The following is a 24730-nucleotide window of genomic DNA, read 5'->3' on the forward strand; positions in this document are numbered from 1 at the left end:
CCATGGCCTCTGCATCAGCTCCTGCCTCTTGGATCCATCTTGCCCTGAGTTCCTACCATGACTTCCCTCAGCAATGGAGTATGACCTGGGTGTTGTAAGCTGAAACAAAGCCTGTCCCCCCAAACGTTATATTCATTGGGGTTCCCCACAGGAATAGAAATCCTACCCATGACACCATCTTCATTGTGAATGCTCTACGTAAAACACCTGGCACTCTGACTTCATTTACTCTGAGACCAACTGCCTCCCTCCTAAATTATCCTTCTATTCCTTCTGTAATGTCACTTCAATCCCACTGACATCCTCTGCTGTGTCCAGTATTTCAGGACTTCCTACTGACTGGACCCAGGAATATGTATTCTGGTCAATAGACAGGAGTCTGCGACAGATCTTCCAACATCTGGATAATGCAAGGTCAGGAAACAGAGTTACTAGGCAGGGGACAGAGAGAGAAGAGAAAGAAAGAGTAAAGGAAGGAGGTAAAGGAAAAAGTTAGCTTGAGGAGCAGTGGAGAACTAATTTTTGAGTTTTATTTGTTTTATGTTTTATGTGTATGGATATTTTTCTTGCATGTAAGTATATGCATCACATGCATGCCTGGTGCCCACAGAGAACAAAAGGGGGTATATGAACCCCTGGTACTAGAGTTACAGATGTTTGTGGCCTACTATGTGGATGTTGGGATTCAAACTTGGGTCCTCTGGAAGAGCAGTCACTCAGTCACTGCTCTTAACTGCTGAGCTATTTCTCTAGGCCTCACTGTGTAAATATATATATATATATAATTCATTTGTATTTTTGTGCATGTGTGCACATAGGAGCCACATCATGTATGTGGCAGTCAGAGTACAAGCCACAGGAGTCAGTTCTCTCCTTCCAACATGTGAGTCTTAGGGCTCAAACTCAGGCCAAGCCAAGCACAGGTGTGTGTGTGTGTGTGTGTGTGTGTGTGTTGTGTAAAACTTGGGTGTCATTTCTGGGAGTCATCCAGCTTGGGTTGTGAGGTAGAGTCACTCCCTGGGACTCACTGATTAGCCTTGCCTGTCCAGTGAGGCCCAGGGCATCTATTTGTCTCTGCTTGCCCGGCACTGGGGCACTGTGTTCTTTTCTTTTCCTGTGGGCTCTAGGGAGGGAACTCAGCTTCTCTATTGGTATACCATGTACGCTACTGATGGACTCATCTCCTCTGCTCTTGGTGGAGGAATTCTTTACATAAATGATTGATGTTTGTAAATGCAACCCCTCTTTTCCCTCATTTCTCCCTTAGACCAGAAATATTTTGGGTTTGAAATAGCCGCTCCCTTCCTTCTCTCTAATTTCCCTACTGATTCCAAAGAAAATGAAAACATTTCTCTTTGTTTCTCAGATCAACGCTTATGGAGCTGAATGTTTCAGAATCCCGAGATGTGACTTCTTCCTCCGTCTCTGACGCTGTGGTTCAGGAGGCTGTCCCACCCAGCTGTTACTGTAAAAAGGGAAAGCCTTCTACTGATGTCCTCTGCATCATCCAACAACAGCTCCAGCCTGTCTTATCTTCCAATGTTTCCTGAAAGAACAGCTTGGCAATAGCAGAGCGATAGTGGACCTGTTTCCTCCCAGAAGGAACCATCTATGTCCAGGAGCCCTGGCACAGCCCTGCCTACTTCTCGGCTGACAGATCCTGAGAAATCAGCTCTTTCTCCGAATTTGGCACTTCTTCCTCCCTTACAAGCTCAAACTTCCTTCATTAGCTCTATTTTAGAATCCTTAGATCCTCGTGAGCAAGAGAAAACAAAAGATAAGGGAGAGACTCATTTTCAATCAAATCATGGGTCAGATTCTGATTTGGATGAGAGTCCAGGACCCCTGGTATGGGCTCCACTCCAGCTCTCTCCTTTGATCAGAGGAGAACTGGAAGGACATATGTCTCAGAAGGTTTCTACTTTGCAACAAGAAGTGGTGCCTCTGCCCGTGAAGAAATCCTGGAACATACTCAATCATTTGATGGATGTACAAGGAGTCCCTGAAGAAGAGCTCCCGAAAACTCAGTTACCTACACTCATTCCTCAGAGTGCTGAGCAAAATACCAACACATCTCCAGATCCTCCATCATTTCATCTCCACATGAACATTGGGGTGAATTCTGAAGTCCATAGGACGGAAGCAATCATTTCACAGCCATTTCCCTCAAACAGGCAGTCACAACCCCAGGATGACCGCCAAGAACTTAGATATAATCCTTTAGTTATATCACCAGGCACTCCATCTCCCAGAAATTTAGGGGTTAACATAATTCAGGAAGAACAAGCTGTAGTGAAAAAGGATTCAAAGCATGTGTTAGAGCTGAATATAGAGCAGAGGGTCATAGGTCTTCCAGAAAAAAGGGTACAGACACATAAGGAGCTGACACCCAAGATACCACGTTTAGCCACTGACAGCATAAAGGTCACACCACTGGCCTTGCTTCAGGTTATGGACTTAATGGGAATAAACCCAGAACCACAGTCGGAGGTGATAGACTCTGTGGGGTTTTCCCCACAGCCACCAAATCAAGCAGAAACAGTGAGTATAACTCCTCAGCCATTGAATGAAGTAATTGAACCGATAGAAGTAACCCATCATCAGGATCAAACCACGGGATTAAAGAGCATGGTCTCAAGACTGAGTCAAGTCACAGATGACATGAAGGTAACTCCTGTGGCATTGTTTCATGTCACAGATTCCATGGGGATGATTGACAAATTAAGTCCACATGGCATAGAACCAGTAGGAATAGCCCCAAAGCCACAATACCAAGTCATGGAATCAGTGAAGACGGATACATTGCATAACTATCAAGCCATAAGACCAGGAAGAATGAGTTGAGGGCCACAGCAGACAGTTGTGGAAGCTGTGGAAATGATTCCCCAGCCTCAGCATAAAGACATGGGAACACTGACCATGACCTTGGGGTCACAGAATCAAGCCACAAAACACATCAGGATTACTCCCAGTCCAGTACATCAAAATGCAATGGAAATTAGCTCAAGTGCACTGCCTGAAGCCACTGAAGATACAAAAGTATCTCCAGTGGCAAAACAAGCCATGGATGTCATGCAGATGATTCCACTAGGACAGACACACATTACTAAATCTAGGGCTTTGATCCGAGGCTCACAGGCTCCAGCTGAAAATTTGACCCCAGTGTCAGCTCAACCAGATGTTCCGACTACTACTGTCCCAGTAGGAACTGTAGAATCTAGAAGCGTACCTTCACAGCCACCATCTAAAGTCCTGGAACCACCAGGAATGATTGATGACCTACTACCGTCAGGTCAGTCCCTGCATGTTCTAAAGGTGACCCCGCTAGTCCAGGCATCTCCCACAGAAATGATCACACCACTACAAATTGTAGAGCCTCAAATCAAAGAGTCTCTGGAATTGCCTTCTGGGTTACAGGGTCAAGTTGGAGTCTCCATGGGGACTATGCCACAATCTCGAGGCACAGAGTGTGTGTCACTGACTCCAGGACTGTCTCATCAGGTCAAAGACCCTTCGGAGTTCACCCCATGGCACCAAGACTTAAGCTGTTCAGAGGTGAGCCCAAGGCAAAGTCACAACATGACAGAATCTATGGGGCTGAACTGGCCACAAGTGAAGGATCCTATGGAGACACCACAGTCACATCATCAAAGAATGGAATCCACGAGAACAATCCCAGCACCACCAGATCAAGGTGCAGTACCTATAGGAAGGGGCCAAAAGCATCAAGTTCCAGAAGCTGAAGTAGGGCCAGTCATACCACTGCTTCAGGAAATGGAATATTGCGGGGGGAGCAGAATCCCACAGCATAAGGTTAGGGATTCAGTGGACTTACCCCCAGAACTACAGAGTGTAAAATCTGAGCACCTAATCCCAGATCCAAGATTGCAAAGTATGAAATCTGTGGACATAACCACAGATTTAGTCCCAGAAATGGAAAAATATGGACCACCAACCTCAACAGTGGTATGTATAGATTTGGCCCCAGAACTGCATCAGCAGAATATGCAATATGAGGAATTAACCTCCATATCATAATTGCAAAGTGAGACATCTGTGCCATCGGCCCCTGAGTCTCAGTTTCAAGATGTGAAATCTGGCCAGCTGACAACTGAACCCGAACTCCAAAACAAAAAGTCTGCTGGATTGGCCCCAGGTCCACAGTTGCACAGTAATGTATCAGTACATTGGATCCCTGATTCTCAGTCTCAAGGTATGGAAGAAGCTCTTTCAGCCCTATCACAGGAGATACAAGGAGATATAAAAATGGTGGAGCTGACTCCAAGACTATTGCTTGAAGATATAAAATCTGTGAACTTGGCCCCAGAACCATGTTCCCAAAGCACCGGCTCTGATAAGATGGCCCCTGTACCACTGCTTGAGGATACAAAGACTCCATTTGTAGAAGGTAGGAGTCTACTTTCTGAGGCACTGGTGGAGAGTATGGAAGTTGGTGAACTGATCCCAAGCACACACTTTTATGCAACAAAATCTTTAGAAGCGACCCCCAAACCAAGTTATCATTTTCTAGAACCTGAAGGACTGACCCTACAGCATCCAGCCTCAGAAGCAAGGGTGACCTCTGACCCTTGCCGGCAGGTGGAAGAATCTGCTCCGTTGCCACAATCATCATTAGGAATGAGTCCAGCACCATTGAGCCAGACCTCAGAATCTGTGGAGATGAGCTCACCACCACTCCAAGAGACTCTTGAACCTGGGACCCAAGTTGTAAAAGAGATGGAAGAGATTCCAGAATCAGGAAGTGCAATTAAAGATACTCTGGATTTGCTACTAGATTCAGAAGTTCAAACTATGAGCTCAGGAGTGATGGCCCCAGAGCCACAGCCCCCAGATGTGAAGTTTGTTCAAGTGACTCTAGAACCAGGTTTAGAAGTTACTAACCCACCAGAACGAACTCTGAAACCGGAAGATGAAGACACAGAGACCTTCTGATTGTCATTCTCTAAAGCTGATGATACCCAGGGAGCCATCATAGACCTATATTCAGAAGTGAGATCTCTAGAGTTTAGTCTAGAACCAGGAGTTCAAGGTGAGAAATCAGAGTCCTTTGCCCAGAATTTGAAGTCTGCAGAAGTAATCACCGAACCACCTGTACAAGTTGTAGAAACTGCAGGACTAACTACAGGACCCAAACCACATATTAAAGATGTGATCCCAAGGCCACAGGTCCAGAAAGTAAAGTCTAGGCAAATGGATAGAGAATCACAGTTGCAAAATGAGAACTCTGTAAATGTAATACAATCTTCATCTGCAGGAGAGGTAGATCCTGAAAAGACAAAACCAGAGCCACGACTACAAAGTTTATCACCGAAGGAACGGATTGAGGGAACACAGTCCCCTAATGTGAAATCTGTGGATTTAAATCTAGGCCCACAACAGCTAAGTGTCAATTTGAAATTGATTCCAGGGCCCAAATTGCAAAGTGTCCAGTTTCCAATGTTATATTAAGGGCTACTTCTTCAAGGGGAAAACCCAGTAAATTTCATCTCAGGCCCCCCACATTATGGTGTGAAATCTCATGATGAAATACCATGTTCCCTGGGGCCAGAAACCAGATCATCAGATTTTATCCTGAGGCCAAAGCTTCCAGAACCACAACCACAACCACAACCACAACCTGGGAAGTCGGTAGACATAAACATAAGACCTTGCTTGCATCATGTGAGATTCTCTGATGCGATCCCAGAGCCCAAGTACCAAGGTTTCAAATGTGTACAGTTCATGCCAGGTGTTCAGCTTCAAGATAGGAAGCCTCAGGCATTGATACCAGAATCGTTTTTGCCATTAAGCCAAGAGACACAGGTTGAAGATAAGAAGCTTGTGTTGCCTCAGGAACTATCAGAGTTTTGCAGCATGAAACGCCCAATCGCAGCCTCTGAACTGCAACATCCAAGAGTGATAGCTAAGCCGGTTAATCCAGGACTGTGGCACCAAGATACCAAATTTTCTGAGTTGGCTTCTAGGCAGAAATATCAAAGAGTCAAATATGGGGAGCAAACCCCAGGATTATTGTCTCATGGTATAAGTCCTATGGCTCCAGAGTTAGGGATACATGATCCCAAATAAGCAAAGGTGACTCCAGGCCTACAAGATACAAGGCAGGTGAGTTTTAACTCAGGGCCATGGCTGCAAGATGTCAAATTTTTTGATGTAATTCCAGGAACTCAACCTCAAGGTGTGAAGACTTCAGGGTTAAACTCAGGGTCACAGTTAGAGTGTATACAAATATTTGAGTTGATTACACAGCCAGAGAGGCAAGGGATGAAGCCAGAGTTAATAGTACAAGAGCCAGCCTTTAAAGATATAAAATATGTCACAAAGAATCTAGTACCAAACTTTGAAGGCAAAATGTCTTATAAACTAGCATCTGAACCACAGATACCAAATGCAGAATCAAAGAAATTGACTCCTGGGAAACACTTAGCAGGTGCAGATCATTCTGGGTTGATCAGAAGAGCACAGGCACAAGGTGTAGAATCTTCTACATCAATCCACAGACAGCATTTGGGACATATAAAACCAGGAGAGAAGATCACAGCCTCAAAGCAAGAAGAGTTAACACCAGGGCCACATTTGGAAGACGTCAAATCTATGGAGTTAAGGTCAAAGTCAGAGCTGGGGAAAATCATATCTATGCTGGCAACCCTGGGGATACAAGCAGGAGATAAGGACATGAGGAGCTGCCTCCGGGCTCCACCTTGAAAGGTTTAAAATCTGAGTTACCACCTTCAGAACCACAGTTAGAAGACAGGAAATCTGCAGTTTTAACTCTAGGACAATGTCTAGAGAGGATAAAATCTACAGTGATATCCCCAGGTAGTTCCCAGTCAGATGGTATGAAATCTGTGAAGTTGATCCCAGGTTCAAGAATTCAGGATTTGAAAACTGTGGGGTGGGTTGAACCAAAGAAGCAAGGGGAGAGCCCCATGACTTTTGCACCAGGGATGCTGTTTCAAGATAAGCCTATGGAGGTGTTGCAAGAGCCTCATCAACACAATGTAAAACCCGTGGAACTGACTTCACGGTCACAAACACAAGATAGCAAACATGTGATTGTCTCATGTCTGAAGCAGCAAAGTCTAAAACCTGTGAATAAAGCCAAAACACAAGGTATCCAAGGAGTAAGATTCATGGATTTAGTCTCTACACAAGAGTATCAAGGGAGGGCACCCATGGATTTAACTCTTGAGGCTGGACAGGATGAAGACATAAGCTCATCTGGGTGGAAAAGTGGGATGTTCGACCAGCTCAACAAACAGTTGGAGTCAGAAGATATGTTCTCTATGGGATCAGATCAGGAACCCAAACCTGCAGGTAGAAAACCCATAGAGCTCAGCTCTAAACTACAATGTAAAGATGCACCCTCATTTGAATTGGCTCCTGAACCAGTTGTTCATAATGTAAAAGCTCAAGAGGTCCAATATGGGCCACAGGTACTAAGTATGAAACCTTGTCCATTGACCCCAGAATCAGAGGTGTACCATGTGAAAGCCTTGGAGCCAATGTTAGAGCCACTGCTTCAGGATTCGAGAACTGTGGCACTAAATACTGAACCACAAGGTGCAAGTACAAAATCTGTTCAGTGGATACCAGTATCTGAGTTTCAAAGGGAGAAATGTATAGGGTCAAACTTTAGGTTACAGTCTCAAAGTGCCAGCCCTACAGAATTGAAGCTGTCAACACAACGGAGAGGTGGGAGGTCATCTCATTTGACTGTCAGGTCAATAATTCAAGGAGAAAAATCCAGAGAGTCTCATCTTGAGTCACAGTTACAGCAAGTAAAAACCTCTCCGTTAGCACTAGGGCTGCAGAAAACCAAAACTTTTAACTTAACTTCCAAGCCACAGCCTCAAGGGATCAAAACTGATCAGCTAAACAAAGAGACACAGGTAGAAAGTATAAGATCCATCCAGTGGATACTAAGACCTGAATTCCATGGTGTGACATTTTTACGATTAAATAGTGGGTCACCATCTCCAGATGTCAAATCTACAGAACGGAAACCATCCATACAACTGGAAGGTGGGAAGACATCAGAGATGGCTCTAGGGCCAAAACCTCAAGGAAAAAAAATCCGTGGATTTTAACCTTGGGCCACAAGTACAGTGTGTGAAGACCCCTGAGTTGTCCCCATGACCAGAGCTACAAGAAGGGGAAAACATCACATCAATCTCAGAGCTACAGTCTCAGTGTGGGAAAAGTGTGGCATTACATCAGGGACCACCGCTTGAAAATACAAAATCTGTTCTTTGGATACCACTGTCTGACTGTCAAGTTAATAAATCTACACTGAATCTTAGGTTACCACCTCAAGATGTGACAGCTAAAGAGTTAAAACCCTCAGTACAACTAGATGTGAAGACATCCAATGAGTTGACTATGAAGCCGAAGTCACAAGGTAAACAACCTTCAGGGTCAACCCAGGAACATCAGCCTCAGAGGTCCAAAACTATTGATTTTAATTCTGAGCAAAAGTTTAGAAATACAAAAGCATGTGACCCAACCTTAAGGTCAAAGATCAATAATATAAAATTGACATTCAAACCCAGGTTTTGCTTAGAAGACAGGAGCTCTCTTGTATTGAACCCTGGAATACAGTCTCAATTCCTTAGGGTCATCCTCAAGACAAAGCCTCAAACTGAGACACCTTTAGTGTTTAAACAAGAGTCACAGTCCTCAGAAGTAAAATATGGGGCAATAAGCCAAAGGCCACAATCACAAAACAATGTAGAGTTGAAATGTGGAAAATCTGAGTTGGCACTTCAGACAAAGCCTCAAAGTATGAAATCTCAGAACAGCTCTAGGCCCCAGTGTCGACATGCAAACTGTTCTGACTTGACACCTGAAATAGAGTCCCCAGATATGAAATGTACTAAGTTAAGTCACAGCTCACAGTTGAAAGGTAAACCATGTATTAAGTTAGTTATGGGTACCAAAACTCGACCTGTCAAACTAGACTGTAAACCTGGGCCACAGTGGCAAGATATAAATCTAACTCATTTCTGAGGACAAAGCCTCAAGAAATGGAAATGGAAGACTGGGAATCAGGCCCAGTTTCCTGCCTTAATGAAGCCGGAGTCTTCTCTCAAGATACTTTACAACAGGGAAGACGCTGTTTCCAGTGATCAGAGTAAAGACTCACAGAGTGATTCACAGACAAGGCCTTCTGACTCTCACCACTCCCTCAAAGCAAGTTGTCTTTCCCAGGCCAAGAGGGATATCTCAGAACAGCTCCATCTGCTAAAAGATCTACAGCTCAAAATAGCAGCAAAACTCTTAGAGAGTCAAGTGCCCCACAATGTCCCTCCTCCTTTCTCATCAGGTCTTGTCCTGAAATATCCCATCTGCTTGCAGTGTGGCCGATGTTCAGGAATTAATTGCTGTCATAAGTTACAGTCTGCTTTTGGTCCATATCTTCTCATCTACCCACAGATCCACCTCTTAAGTACCCCTGAAGGCCATGGTGAGATTCGGCTGCATCTTGGCTTTAGACTGAGAACTGGGAAAAGACTTCAAGTCTCAAAGCATCGTGGAAGAAAAAGAGCAGATGCATGGAAGAGCACTACATCACCATCACGAAGGAAAGCTAAAATCTTTCCTCCAGCTTCCAAGAGTCCAACCACGCCAAGAGATTTCCAGGCTCGATCTCCCCAGGCTCCGGCTTCTGTACAAGTGCACATTAGAAAAAAGCAATCGGGAAGCCATGGTGTGGTCCGCAAGACAGACACCGAAGACTTTGAGCACCGTGAGTTCTGTCAGGTTCACTCTGTATCCGAGAGTGGCTTTGAAAGTAGTCAGGAAGAAAAATGGTCGAAATCAAGCCTCAAAAAGACCTTTGGCCTAAAATATCCAATGAAGGAAACCATCAAGGGACTCAAAACACAAAACACAAAGCTCTACAAGAATAGTGGAACCCCAGAAGAGAGTCCTTTTAGAATTATGTGTCCATCAAGAAGCAAGAGTGTTGAAACCGTTCAAACAAGCACTGCTTCTTCGAAGACACAAGCTAAGAAATCCTCCCAGTCCACATTATTCCAGCTGCTTTTCCAGGGCCCAAGGCAAATAGCTTTTAAGCCTCAATGCAGGGAGGAGGGTCTTGGACCTGCCTCAACTGAATATACCAGGGTCTGCTGACTCCCTATGAGAGACCTTGCCTTGGAAGAGGTGGGAATGGGGAATGGATTGGGGAGAAGGCTGGGGGGGCGGGAGGAGAGAGGGATCTGTAGTTGGTATATAAAATGAATAGAAACCTTTTTAATAAAAAAAAATTGTGGCTTTTACAGAAGCCTGAGGACAGGACAAGGCCAGACAATTTGTGGTCAACCAAATACTTGCACCCCAAACAAAAAGCCAAGGATTATTGTTTAGCAGGGTATAGCAAAGGAGCCAGCACACCAGTTGCCCAGCAAAGGTCAGCAGGTGTGAACCCTAAGCAAGAAGACAGATTGTAGGGAACTGGTTGTTGGAATTCCTGGCCACTCCCCAGCTAAGTGACTGCACACATGCATATCAGTAGCCGAGTAAGGGGCCTTGCACCCTACGAAGTCCCAACGCAGTGTGAGCATGAATGTGCAGGTGAATCCTTAAGAAGCCAGTACAGGCTCCTCCTCTTCCTCTTCTTCATCTTCTCCCCCCATCTCTCTCGCTGCACATCTTCCACAGGCCTGGTCACATTGTTTCCTGTCTCCCCCTTTTTAATAAAACTCTTACTGGCTTTTGTCATGCCTTGTGGCTGTTCTTGTATGGCTGTTCTTGTAACAGGGCGCTGACTCCACCGCATTAGAGCTAACATTGGCTGCGTGATGAAGCAAGCCCTCCAGGCGCTCTGTGCCCGGGAACTTGTGCCGAGGTTTTGCTCCATCTACGACTGCTCATTTTTTTCCTTTGCCTGGCCCAGGACTGCTCTGCACAACCCTGCCTCTCCAATTGGTGAGTGTGTCCTTGCACTCACTCCCTGGCCATTGTCCCAGGTACATCCTGAGATATAGTTCTAGCTGCCGAACCCCGGAGGTCCTCGGGCTGCATAAACTCCGGCCCTTACCTCCATCTTGAAGGGTGAGGTAACTTGTGCTGATTCACAGATCCTTCTCCAACCTCAGGGATACCCAGGACTAGAGTCTGATCCTGTTTCTTTATTTCAATTTTTTTATTTTTTTATTTTTTTTATTATTATTATTTTACAACACCATTCAGTTCAACATAATAGCCACAGATTCCCCTGTTCTCCCCCTCTCGCCCACCCCTCCCCCCAGCCCATTCCCACCTCCTCCAGATCAGGGTCTCCCCCGAGGTCCGGGGTTGACCTGGTAGACTCAGTCCAGGCAGGTCCATTCCCCCCTCCCAGACCGAGCCAAGTGTCCCTGCATAAGTCCCAGGATTCAAACAGCCAACTCATGCAACGAGCCCAGGACCTGGCACCAATGCACAGCTGCCTCCCAAACAGATCAAGCCAAATGACTGTCTCACCCGTTCAGGGGGCCTGATCCAGTTGGGGGCCCCTCAGCCTTTGGTTCATAGATCCTGTGCTTCCATTCATTTGGTTATTTGTCCCTGTGCTTTATCCAACCTTGGCTTCAACAATTCTCGCTCATATAAACCCTCTCAATTTTTTTATTTTTTATTTCTCTCAGCTGCAGTCATAGGACATAAGGCTTCCTCCTCTTGGTCTCACTCCTCCTCTGAGAAATGCCTTAAATATACCAATAAATATGGCCACACAATGACTGCTTGGACCCCGATATTTCACGTGAATTATCCACCTTCTGCCAGCAAATGGGCAAATGAAAAGTTACCTTATCCCCAAGCTTTCTACCTATGCTCTGACCCCTCCTCCTTCCCCATTTCTGATTCTGTGCCACATGCAACCACTTCTGCTGTCTGACTTCTGCTCTGCTCTCTGGTATCGGGCGGGCTCTCCAGTGTTGGCGAGGGGGGGGGGCGCACTTCTGCCCAACTCTGGCTCTCACCTTAACTCCTCACACTCTCTTCCTCTCACACTCTCAAGCTGCCCTGGGAGTGTAAAGCCCAGTTTACAACCTGCCTCCTGGCGGGTCTTCCTTTGGCTTCCCTCAAACAAGTAATCCATCAAAATCTAAAAAAAAAAAAAACATAATTCAAGAAACAGAATAAAACCTGTCTTGGCCGGGCGGTGGTGGCGCACGCCTTTAATCCCAGCACTCGGGAGGCAGAGGCAGGCGGATCTCTGTGAGTTCGAGGCCAGCCTGGTCTACAGAGTGAGTTCCAGGAAAGGTGCAAAGCTACACAGAGAAAACCTGTCTCGGGAAAAAAAAACAAAACAAAAAACAAAAAACAAAAACAAAAACAAAAACAACAAAAAAACAACCTGTCTCATGTCTCCCAGAGCTTCCTGGCATCAGGGCTAACTTAAGCATTTGGAGAGGAGGCCCCTGACCCCAAAGGCAGAGTCTCAGCTGTGGCATTTTAAGGTACCATGGGAGAGATGAGAAAGCCCGTGAACAGGATTGCCAAACGCTGGCACATACTATTGGAGCGGCTGCATAGAGGCTTCCTAGTCCCTGTTTTAAATGTGTGGCAAAAAAAAAAAAAAAAAAAGGCCAGGCAGGCTAGTGCATGCCCTGCGGGGGGCCATCAGTTGAGCCTTGCTCGAAGTAGCACCAAGAGGAACACTGGTGAGCTGACGGCCTTCGTGCACCTCGTGGCATGGGAGCATCAGACCAAAACCTCTTAGGCGTGGCCATGGGCTCACAGGGAACCTGAGATAGCCATTACAGCATGGGGCGATCCATTCCTTCCTCTTGGACACTGAGCCACTTACTCAGTCCTGAGGGAGTTTTTGGGGTCCCACCTCTCCTTCTCATTTCCCTAATGTTGGGCTAGGGAGACAACCTTACCCACCTCACCAGACCCCACCACTTAACTGTATTTTCAAGGGTCTTCCTCTCACCCAGAGATTTTCAGTTGTGCCAACCTGCCCTATGCCCCTAATGGGAAGAGATTTTCTAGCTAAGAAAGGAGCTTTATTTCACTTGCTCCCCATTTGCCTCATTCCATACCTGTCAGCAGGGCCTCCTCACGCACAGTGACATAGACAGGCCCCCCCCCCTCTCTCTCTCTCCCTCTTTCCTCTCTCTAAGTTCTAGAGGACGCCAGGATGCACTGCCTTGCCACCAGTTCCAGAACAATGAGGTCCAACCCACAAGCTTTTCCTTCCTGGTTCCCTCTAATTAACTACTGGGCTAATTGTTACAGGGCCACCATAGAGCTGGAGGACGAGAACCACCAGATATATCCAGGCAGGAAGGAACAGGAACAGTCAAAGGGTATTTACACCCCAGACTCAAAAGGGTTTGGACTCTGCAAAGAAACAGACTTTAATATAACAATCCATTACTGTTAAATGCCCTCAGCAATCGATCACCTGTGTCTCCTGGATGCTAAACTAATAAAGGAAATAGGTGCCTTAAAATCTGTCTCAGATGGGCTGGAAAGATGGCTCAGAGGTTAAGAGCACTGACTGCTCTTCCAGAGGTCCTGAGTTCAATTCCCAGCAACCACATGGTGGCTCAGAACCATCTGTAATGAGATCTGGCGCCCTCCTCTGTATACATAATAAATAAATAAATCTTAGAAAAAAAAAAAGAAATTAAAGATGCTATTGTATGAATCGTTTCTTGAAAAAAAAATCTGTCTCAGATAAGGCATACCTCAGGTAAAAATTAAAAGCATGTTCCAAATCTCTCTCTCTATCTCCCTCTCTCTTTCTCTCTCTCTCACTAACACCAACCAATATCCAATATAGCAGAGTACTAAACATTGTAGCATCATGGCCACCAGCTTAAGATTTTACATTTCCCATGGATGCTTCTTAATATGTTTAAAAATTCTTCTGAGCTCCAGAGAATCCACCTGGACAGGTCAGCAAGCTCCGGAGCCAGCTTGAATCCACCTGGACAGCACCTTGCCAGACAATTCCAAAGCAGCAGAGGACAATCCATTACCCCCAGGACGGCTGGCTACTTCAGAAGCTCCCTACCCCCCAAGAGTTAACCGACGCCCACCAAGTCAGCTGGAAGCAGTTCTCGGGAGACACAGCACCCCTATTTCTGTTCACCCACCATTTTTTATAACAAGCAAAGAGCTTGGAATGTTGGAATTCCTGGCTAAATGACTGCCCATGCAGTTCAGTAGCCAAGTAAGGGGCCTTATGTCCTACGTAATCTGTGTGCTGTGTGATCACGTAATTTGTGCACAGTGTGATCATGCAATCTATGTGCATGCATGGCTTAGCTCCGTAAGTCCATGCGCATGTGCAGGAGAGTCCTTAAGACACCGGTCACAGACTCCTCCTCCCTCCTCTCTCTCTGCATGTGTCTTCCACAGGCCTGAGCACCCCTTTCTGTCTTCTTCCCCTAATCTATTAAGAATGGGTTCTGTCATACCTCGTGACTTTTCTCGCATGGTAACAGCGCTGCTAACATTGCACTGCCACCACTTTTAAAACCAACCATCCCTGCTCCTTGTAAGTCACCACTCACCCACGCTCTTGTTAGTGACCCCAATACAAAACTCATTGGTTCATCAAATTGGACATTGGTTTCAAAATGAGGGGACTATTGAGGGTCTGGACTCCCATAGTCCCGATACCTGACTCCACGAACAGATTTAAATGTTTAGGTACTCGGTGGGGGTGGGGGTTGGGGGTGGGGTGGATGGGGTGGGTGGGGTGGGTGGGGGATATGGGACTGATAAGTAAGGTTTGGAGCATATCCAGGGAGAGAGGTATGGCTTCACAGAGGGTTGCCCAGTTAGAGGCTCGACTCTTCCAGAGGTACGATTTTGGGAGACTTCTGGAGTATCAGCTACAATCAGTCTTCACTGAAGGATGCTGCAGATCCCAGGGCCACCAACTGCCCCCCTCCCATTTGGAACGGCGAGTAGCCATGAATTACCCCCACCCCAAACTGTCAGAATGAGTCTGAAGAGAAACAGCTTCTGGGGGTTGGGGATTTAGCTCAGTGGTAGAGCGCTTGCCTAGAAAGCACAAGGCCCTGGGTTAGGTCCTCAGCTCTGGGAGGTGTGCGTTGGGGGGGCGGGGGCGAGAAACATCCTCTGATAGAAGTTACAGGGCACAGGCTTAAGACAGAAGGCATTCCGGTCAGTTTACAGGCTTAGATAAGGAAACAACAGACTATCTTAATCCCATAAGGCCTCTTAAAAAATGTAAGGAAAGATTAAGGAGACCCCTAAAAGCTGCCAACCTTATGAAATTGACTTACCATCAGACTATGATAAGTGGCACAGATTCTAACCCCTCCCTTCTAGGGAGAAACCTGCTGTTACTTCATTCGGGGTCTTACAAAGAGATCACCACACTACAAGACCTCCTAAGAGTGTAAACTAGAGCTAATGAAGTTCACTAAGTTCTCCATAGTAGCAGCAGCATCCTGCTACAAACAGCCTTTTTTGCTAAAACTACTGGAATCTAAGGGCTAACTTGAGCTGTAAACCTTCAAAACTGCCCTGTAGCCAGCTAGGAGCTCTGCTCCAGCAGCCTTCATTTCAATAATAATGCAAGCCTCACAGGCCTGATAGTGCCAGTTTAAAAACTAATCGCAACTCCCAACTTGTCTATTGCTGTATTTAAGAAAAAAAAAAGTGTCTTTCTCTCTCTCTTTCTTCTTTTTGGGTTGACTATTAAGTTCTTGGTAATTTACAAAAATCTTGGCCACGTACAAGAACTTCAGTCAACCCACTGCAAAAAAACAGGTCCTGGTTAGGGGACGCCCTAAGACCTGTATGGATTCATCAGACCCCCCAAAGATTGGGGGTTGGAATATTAAACATCTGCCTTCTTCTTCTCTCCAAACACGTCTGCTGTCTGCATCTCAGCTCACTTCAGTCTGTGTCTCCACCCCCCCTCCCCTCTCCATTTCTGGCGGCTGTCTGGCTAGATACGGACCGGACAAACCGGCTGCAGCTGCAACAACAACAAAACATTTCTCCTCCGTTTTAGTTTGGTTTTACCGTGCTTATCTCATTTCATGATACACCTTAAAGGATTTATTAAATTGTCACTTTCCTTATATACTATATTTTTAAATAAGAGCTCCTGTTTCTATATTAAAATAACTTCACCACAAACTTCATATTTTTAAGGCTATCCGGACAAGTATAAAACCTTATTTCTAAGTTTACAAAGACAACTAACTTATAAATTGTTAAGAATAAGTTTACTTTGGGGCTGGAGAGGTGGTTCAGTGGTTAAGAGCACTGACTGCTCTTCCAGGGGTCCTGAGTTCAATCCCAGCAACCACATGGTGGCTCACAACCATCTGTAATGAGATCTGGTGCCCTCTTCTGGCCTGCAGATATACATGGAGACAGAATATAGTATGCATAATAATAAATAAATCTTAAAAAAAAAAAGAATAAGTTTACTTTAACTAAAGATAATTAAGAAATAAAACTTATTGATTGATTGGTCAACCTAAACTGTAAACTGTTAATAATAAGTTGTACCAAAGCTATAGGCTAATAGAGATAATTATTAGGATACAAATTAAAACTTGATTATCTCATGAATGATCAAATTCTGTAATATATACAAAATCATATTTATATACATGCTAAGTATGCTAAGTTTCATATAATCAATTCATTACTTAGCCCCCTAACATTTAAAATGTTTAAGCTTTGGACAAAACTGCCATATCCCTTATTGCCAGGGTTTTGTCCAAACTATGCTTTGAGATCATTTAGATTATATTTCCATTTACCAGATATTTTAAAGATAATTTGCCTTACTATCCAATTTCAAGTAAAAGATAGCTCACATAACAGATTTCAAAATGACCTTTTACTGTTCCTTTATTAAAAGAATTTCATGCCAGGCAATGGTGGTGCACACCTTAATCCCAGCACAGAGCCAGAACCAGGTGGATCTCTGAGTTTGAGGCCAGCCTGGGCTACAGAGTGAGTTCCAGGAAAGGCACAAAGCTACACAGAGAAATCCTATCTTGAAAAAAACCAAAAAAAAAAAAAGAAAAAAAAAAAAAGAAAAAGAAAAAAATTCACTTTACATTGGCTATTCTCAATCATCAATTACCTATATCTCCTGATGAATTAAATACAAAAATGCTTTTAGATGTAAAGTTTTTATAAGAATATAAAGAATTAGATATAAAGAATGTTTAAGAACATTAAGAAATAATTTATATGTAGTGCAAGCCATTGGAATAGAAAAATATAAAAACATCTAGATATGTTATAAATGATACCTGAGTCTCAGTGAATGACCTAGAGATACTGAGAATGTAAGCCTAAGTTAGATCATAGTATGGATAAAGTTTTTATTGAGGTCTGAAATAGATATATAGGCTTTAAGAATGAACTTATGTATGCTTTAATACAAGAATCTACTGACCTCTCCAGAAGGGACACTGGGGCTAATAATAGGCTGTAGCTCCTCCACTGTACAAAATATTAAGGTCCTCCCTGGAGGGTTTGATTCCTGACCTTACTGAAGAAATTAAGATCATTGTACAACTCTCTACTAAAACATTTCAGATTCATGCAGGGCAGCGCCTAAGGGAGCTGATGGTGTGGATTCTAGTGATATGGCCTTCTGGGTTCAGGAAATTAAATATTCCAAACCAACTAAACACTTAAAATACAGGGAAAGAAAATAATTGGCTTGCTAGACATAAGCACAGATGTTTCTTATATTTTAGGAAAAGATTGGTCAAGTACTTAAGACGATTATTACTCTTTCATCTTTTATAGGCCTAGGTCAATCTAGTAGTATTGCTAGCAGCTCAAAAATATTAAGATGGTCAGATAGATAAAATTATGGCATATTCTGCCCATATGTCATCCTCCAAACCTAACACACTATGGAGAAGAGACATGCTGTAACTAATGGATGTAACTAATCTCTGCTGTGGACTAATATCAGCTCAAATGCTACAGATGGGTTTTAAACGTAAAGGAACTTGAGGAAAGAAGCTCAAGGCATAATTGAGCCCATTATTCCAGAAATCATAAATGGCAGACATGGCCTAGGTTATCAGGATTTGTCCTAGGAGCCACTATCCCCCGACTGCTGACCACATTTCAGAAAGATCTATTGCTCCTTTCTGGATCAAACAATGGCCTTTGAATACTGAGAGAATTGTAACTGTGACCTGTCTGGTGGAGGAGAAACGTAAAAATAGGGCATATAAAGCCTCCCACCAGTCCTTCAGTCACCCCAATATTTGTTGTTTAAAGAAAATCAGGCTTATAAACCATTACAGGATCTGAAGAAATTAAATAAAATTTATTAAAGCCAAGGGGATTCTCACAGCCTGGCTTGCCATCTCCCATTACCATCCCTAGGAATCAAAATAACAATGGTTATAAATTTACAAGATTGCTTCTTTGCCATACCTCCTCAACCTAAAGATTGTCAGCATTTCCCTTCTAGCTTGCCTACTCACCCTGCCATGATGGAGGCCAAAGCTCACATATAGAGCAGGAAATGCGAACTCTGTTTATCCAGGACTCATTTATTGAGCAGAGTTCCTCATTTTATATATACAGATTAACTATCAGAACTGTCAATTATAGCTTCCTCACAGTCCCCCAAACTAATAATAATATATGTGTATGTATATGTGTATATACATATATATTACAATACATTTATTGCACAGATGATATTACATTTATATCAAACTATGAAACTTATGAGTCTATAGATTGGCAGATAGCTCTACAGGATATACTGGCACCTTTTCATGTGTCTGTCCAACAATTATAAATTCAATTTAAATTATATTAAATATAATTTAAATTATAAATTATAAATGGAAGCTCACCCATGAGGCTTATGTCCTTATGATTTATGGTTATTAAATAAGAAGTAATACATCATTTATTTCACTGCTTTCCAATTTTAGGAAGGCCTAGAGCTCATTTATAGACAACAGCCTTACATATACTTCAAGAGCTCTTAAAAATTGGTGCTTAATTTTTCAGATCCCCCACTACAGGCATTCCTTATTACCCCCAGGCCAAGCCACAAAGTCACACCTAAGCCTCTGTGATCTTCTCACTGGTATTTGAAAAGGTCCTGATGTTTTCATACTGTCAGGAGGAGGATATGCCTACATGTCTTCACAGGATATTGACCCATCTTATGAATCCTGGATCGCCTGGTCACACCATATACTAGGCCACTGCAGGACAAAGGCGCTCTAAAGCTGCCAGTCCAAATACAGGCTGTTATTTACCTCTAGATTCTTAAATATTGAGCTTTGAATATGAATAAATAGATACAATTCCAGATCCTTTTGATGAACTTTCATCAATGGTATAAAACTTATAGAAATATGATTAGAAATAATAATTCTGTTCTAAATGTATTTTATTAATTTTTGTCAAAAGATAAATGAGACTATATATGTATGTACGTATGTATGTATGTATGTATATATCACATTTCATTCTCTGCCTATCCTGATGTTTTGTTGAGACTCCAAGGATTCATAATTTTGCTCTCACAAAATTTACTACTGTTATATTGCTAACATGTCTAAGATTTTGTCTATTAAGAAGGTTCTTGTAAGTTCTAGGAGATCAAAATTTGCCAATACTCACAAGCCAAAAAGACCAGGAGGAATGCAACCTGACTGCAGTTTACATCTCCCACTTACATATTTTCTTTTTCTTCTCTGGGGTAGGGAGGGGAACTTTCCTTCTCTCCTTGGCCTGATATCTCCTCTCACCTGCTAACCATGCATTTAATATTCCATAGGTACACCTAAGAGAAAAAGTTTCCTCTTTAAAACTCCTCGGCTGCATGTTCTACCATTAATACATACATTTGTTTCCAGCAGAAATTCTAACCATTTAAAGAGATACAGGTTGTCTACATCTGGACCACAGACATGTTGTCTAGCTGCAGATCTGCATCCCACCCTCCAGCCCACGAGACAGAAAATTCTGCTACACTGCGTGTCTCACAGAGTCTAAAACAGCCTGTGTTTCCTGGGTTTCCACTGCATTTCAGACCCCCACCTTTGCCCCCATATCAGCAGGAAATAACCATGAGAGATTTCTACAGCCCCCTTTGTCACGTACCCCTATTTCTGAACTGAACTCTCCAGCCCAAGGGCTGGACTGCCCTTAAAAAATGCTCTATTATTAATTGTATAAGTTCTGCCCATGATCCTGAAACTTATGTATTATCAGATATATCAGATATTCTCCTCATGTACAATTGTTCAGTATGTAAGTCTTGCCATGTATACCCTGACACAGGTTATTACTGTTTTCTCACAGCTAATAGTTTATTTAATATTGCATTGATTATAAATTTAAATTAAGTAAGCTTCAGCTGCAGCCTTATTCCCACAGATGCTCATGACTAACTCAGGTAACTCTTTAACTATCCCTCTTTAAAACACAGTTTAACCAAATTAATACCACTAATCAAAGATTAATAGAGTTAATGTTCCAAACTAACCATTTCTTTTTGCTAAGTCACAATCATAGTATTTAGACACTTTTGACCATATTATGCCATACTAGTTAATGATTGATTTTTTTATGTTACTCCTCTGCTCCCCTTTTGGCACAGATATATTCTAACTATATACAACTATACCTATTTTATTTATTTATTATGTTTATATATATAGAACCCATACTGTGGAAGAAGTGACTCCCAAAAGTTGTTCTCTGAACCCCATGTGTATGCATGTGTGTGCAAAGACAAAGACACACACACACACACACACACACACACACACACACACACACACACACACGGATGAAAAGGGCAGAGAAGATGATTCTTGCAGAGGATGCAGGCTCACTTCCCAACACCGACACAGCGGCTCTGTGTGTGACACTATGCCTCTCCTACAAACAACTTTCAATAAAACAACTTCTAAATACTTTAAAATTCACATAATTTAAAATGTTTGGGGATTCTGGGCCAGGAATGGTGGCCCACATCTTTAATCATAGTTTTCAAGAGGCAGAAACTCAAAATCTTTCTGAGTTTCAGGTCTGCCAACACGATACATTAACACTCAATCTCAAAAAATTAAAATTATGAATTCTAATCCTTCATAAAAAGCTAAAAATACATTTTTAAAAATTATTCATTTAAATTCAAAGCCAAATTCTTTTTTGACTATCACTTCAGTTTTAATGTGCAATCCAACTGCACTGGTCAATTTATTTTATTTATTAAACTTCTTTATACTTTCCCATACACACTTCTACTAAATACAGCACTACTTTTGTGCATTTTGTGAACAGCACTATTATCTACATACTGTAGTAAAACTTATCTAAGAGTATGTACAGGGGCATGAGTGTAGCAGTCAGAGGCTAACTTCTGGAGCTGGTGTTCATCATGTGGTTCCAAAGGATAAAACTCAGGTCACTGGGCTTGGCAGTATCTCTATCCAGTGACTCATGTCATTGGCCCTTAGGATTTACAAGTATTTTTTTTATCATGTATAGGCATTATACAACTAAGGATATTTTCATGTAAGTATGTACTGTAGATAAAGTGTATTTTACTTCTTATCTTTTCTTAGTAACCTAAACAGTTTTGTGTCTGTTCACAGGTTATATGTACAACCTTGGTATTATATGTCTATATACAGCCTAAGCACCAAAAACTAAGAGAAAAACTAGTATTTGCTTTTCATGGACTAGATTAATCCATTTATTTATCATCCATGTTTCTGAAAATGCTTTAAGTTTGTTCTTTGTATGGCCGAAAACAAATGACATTGTCTATACACTGTTTATCCAGTTGGGACACCTGGGTGGATCCCACAACTTCATCATTGGGAATGTGGCTGCAAGCAACACTGGATGCAGGTGTTCCCGCCAGAGTCCTTGGGCTAAATATTCAAGGATCTGTGACATTAACACCATCAAGGTGACAGCATCTAGTCTCCTCTAGGAGACAAATGTGGGACCAGTCCATGAGGATTTCTAGACTGGGTTCACTAATTTGAGAAGACCCTCCACAACGTAGGCGAGAGCAGCTGCCGCATGTCTTTCACATCAAGCCAGACCTCTCATGACAGGCATGTAAATGAAAACCAGAATAAACTGTTCCTCCCTTAAGCTGTTTAGACAGCGCTTTTCTTCCCCCTGGGGGAGAGGGTGTCACAGAACTGATACCAAGCTACTTAGCTGGGTTATATGGTAAATCTGTTTTTACTTTTCTTTAGGTTTATTTGTATTCTATGTGAATGGGTGTTGGGTCTGCATGTGTCTGTGCACATGAGTCTGTGGAGGCCAGAGAGTGCATTTGACCCCACTGGAACTGGACTGACAAGCGGGGGTTAGCCAGTCCTCGGCAAGAGCAGCCAGCATTCCTAACTGCGGAGTCATCGTTCTAGCCCTGCAATTTAAATCTTTTGGGAAACCTCTACTGATTTCAGAAAGTCCTTGCATATGCCCTGGAATTGTTTCTCCTTGTTCTTCTAAATGTTTCAAGTCTTATATTAGGGTCTTTCCATCCATTGGGAGTTAGTATTTCCAAAAGGGATCTAATCGTGTTCTTCTACACATGGATACGTAGTTTGCCCAGAATCATCTGTTAAGAGGCTGTCTTTTCTCCACTGTCTATTTCTGGTGCTTTTTCAAAAGGCAGAGGGTTACAGCTGTGGATTTACATTGTACGTCCTCTATTCAGTTTCATCGATCTGTATGTATGTCAGTATCATGTTTTTGTTACAATGGCTCTGTAGCACAACTTGAAATCAAGTACAGTAATGCTCCCAGCAATCTTATTGCCTAGAATTGCTTTGGCTATTCATATTCAGGGTCTTATGTTTCCATATGAATTTTAAAATTGTTTTCTAGTTCTGTAAGAAGGCACATGAGGGCTGGAGAGATGGTTCAGCAGTTAAAGAGCACTGGCTGCTCTTCCAAAGGTTCTGAGTTCAATTCCCAGCAACCACATGGTGGCTCACAACCATCCATAATGAGATCTGGTGCCCTCTACTGGCCTGCAGACATCATACATGCAGGCAGAACACTGTATACATAATAAATAAATCAATCTTAAAAAATAAAAAGATGGAGCCGAGTGGTGTTGGCACATGACTTTAATCCCAGTTAGGCCATTTGCTATTTCTTACTATTAATAAATTTTTATGCTAATATTTTTCTGTGTATCTTTCTTAACATAAGCACTAAAATGTTTAATCACATGTTCATGAAGCATGTACATTTAAAATTTAATAGGTATTATAAAATTTTCTCCAATAAAGCTATAGTGGCTGGGTATATAGCTCAGGGACAGAGTACTTGCCTAGCACGCACGAGGTCCTATATTCAATCATTTGTATTTAATGACTGTTTTTTACTATACTGCATCAGTACAGGAGTAACCATTGTCTCCTTACTTGTCAATTCTTGATATAATACAATCTCCTAGTTCATACCAAATTATGAGACTAAAATTATGTCAGTTTGTACTTATTGATTATTAGATTCTTCTTGGAAGAAGCTGCTATATAACCCAGGCTGCCTTGAAATTAGAATCCTCCTGCTACAGCCTCCGGAGTACTGGGATTATGTGACTATGCTGCCAGACAAAGCATTTCAAGAAAGAAAAAAAGAGAAAAAGAAGGGGGGAAAAGCAACCTGGAATGCATATTGAGCCAATCCAAACAACACAGCAAGGAGTTATCTTGAAAAAAAAAAAACCAATCCAAAGCCAGTTCTTTGAAAATTCCAATAAAACAGAAAACTCAATTGGCAATTAACAATGGGAACAAAGAAATGAACAAGGACAAATGAAAAAACAAAACATTATATAACTTTATAGCAGTACATGCAATAAATCAGGTAAAAAATTTTTTACTTTTTTATATTATTATTTATTATATTATAGAGTTGGGGGGGGGCATGTATATAAAAGTCAGAAACAATGCCAAGGAGGTAGTTTTCTTTTCCACCATGTGGGTTCCAGGAATCAACTCAGGGTTTCAGGTTCGGGGGTAAGTGCTTTTACCAGCTGAGCAACTTTACTGGCACAGAAATGGACCATTTTCTAAGAAAAATCTCCAAAATTGATACAAAAGGAGACAAAGCAATTGACTAATATAATAACAACAAAGAACAGTATAATTCAAGGAAAAGGAATCTTACATACTATTCATTCAACCTAGGGAGTAAAGACAATTTCTACAACTTTCTCCCCAAATCTAGAATAAAATAAACAACTACACAGTTTATTTTATGATGTATTTCAAAACTGCACTACAGTAGAAGAATGCTGCAAGACAGGGTCTTGCTACTGTACAATCCAGGATGGTTTCAACTCTTCCCTCCCTCCCTCAGCCTCCAATGTAATAGGATTACAGATGTGTGCTACAAAACAACAGCTGACTAGAAACTCAGTTATTATTTATTTATGGTTTTTTGAGACAGGTGTCTCTGTGTAACAGCCCTAGCTGTCCTGGAATTCACTTTGTAGTCCAGGCTGGCCTCAAATTCACAGAGATCTGCCTGGCCCTGGAGTGTTCTTAAAGGCATGCGCCACCACACCTGGCTTAAAAACTAAAATTTAAAAAAAAAATTTGCATAAGCTATTTTTTTTAAGAATAAACACATAGGTTCTATTCCATACTTAGAATTAGTACAATATTAAAAAAATCTAGCAATATGATTCTATATATAAGATTAAAAGTAAAAAATCTACCTA

At 42.5% G+C, this 24730-nt stretch overlaps 2 protein-coding genes across 13 annotated transcripts in view; one reads left to right on the forward strand and one right to left on the reverse strand.

Moving 5' to 3' along the window:
- The window catches only part of LOC143270261 (putative Polycomb group protein ASXL2), a 79658-nt gene that overhangs the window by 3683 nt on the left and 51245 nt on the right, over positions 1-24730 (reverse strand). For 4 of the 8 annotated variants that reach the window (XM_076559542.1, XM_076559543.1, XM_076559544.1 and 1 more), the window contains one exon: positions 18291-24585. In XM_076559542.1, coding sequence (XP_076415657.1) covers positions 24430-24585 — 156 coding nt within the window. In that variant the 3' untranslated portion in view covers positions 18291-24429. Of the gene's footprint in view, positions 1-11987; positions 12113-16217; positions 16365-18290; positions 24586-24730 lie in introns of those variants that run through there. The other 4 variants (XM_076559545.1, XM_076559546.1, XM_076559547.1 and 1 more) reach the window with 4 other exon arrangements.
- Positions 26-23096, forward strand: LOC143270258 (spermatogenesis-associated protein 31H1-like). Of its 5 annotated transcripts, XR_013047384.1 has the most exons (3): positions 26-10185; positions 21818-22097; positions 22245-23096. XR_013047384.1 is itself a non-coding variant. In XM_076559527.1 (2 exons), the coding sequence occupies exon 1, from the start codon at positions 9088-9090 to the stop codon at positions 10153-10155; it is 1068 nt and encodes a 355-aa protein (XP_076415642.1). In that variant the 5' UTR covers positions 8409-9087; the 3' UTR covers positions 10156-10185; positions 21818-22137. The 5 variants fall into 5 exon arrangements, 1 of the variants encoding a protein (XP_076415642.1); XR_013047383.1 differs by lacking the exon at positions 22245-23096 and having other exon boundaries at positions 553-10185; positions 21818-22137; XR_013047385.1 differs by lacking the exon at positions 22245-23096 and having other exon boundaries at positions 1597-10185; positions 21818-22137.

The sequence above is a fragment of the Peromyscus maniculatus genome, chromosome 22, assembly GCF_049852395.1.
Source record: "Peromyscus maniculatus bairdii isolate BWxNUB_F1_BW_parent chromosome 22, HU_Pman_BW_mat_3.1, whole genome shotgun sequence".
Taxonomy (NCBI): Eukaryota; Metazoa; Chordata; class Mammalia; order Rodentia; family Cricetidae; genus Peromyscus; species Peromyscus maniculatus.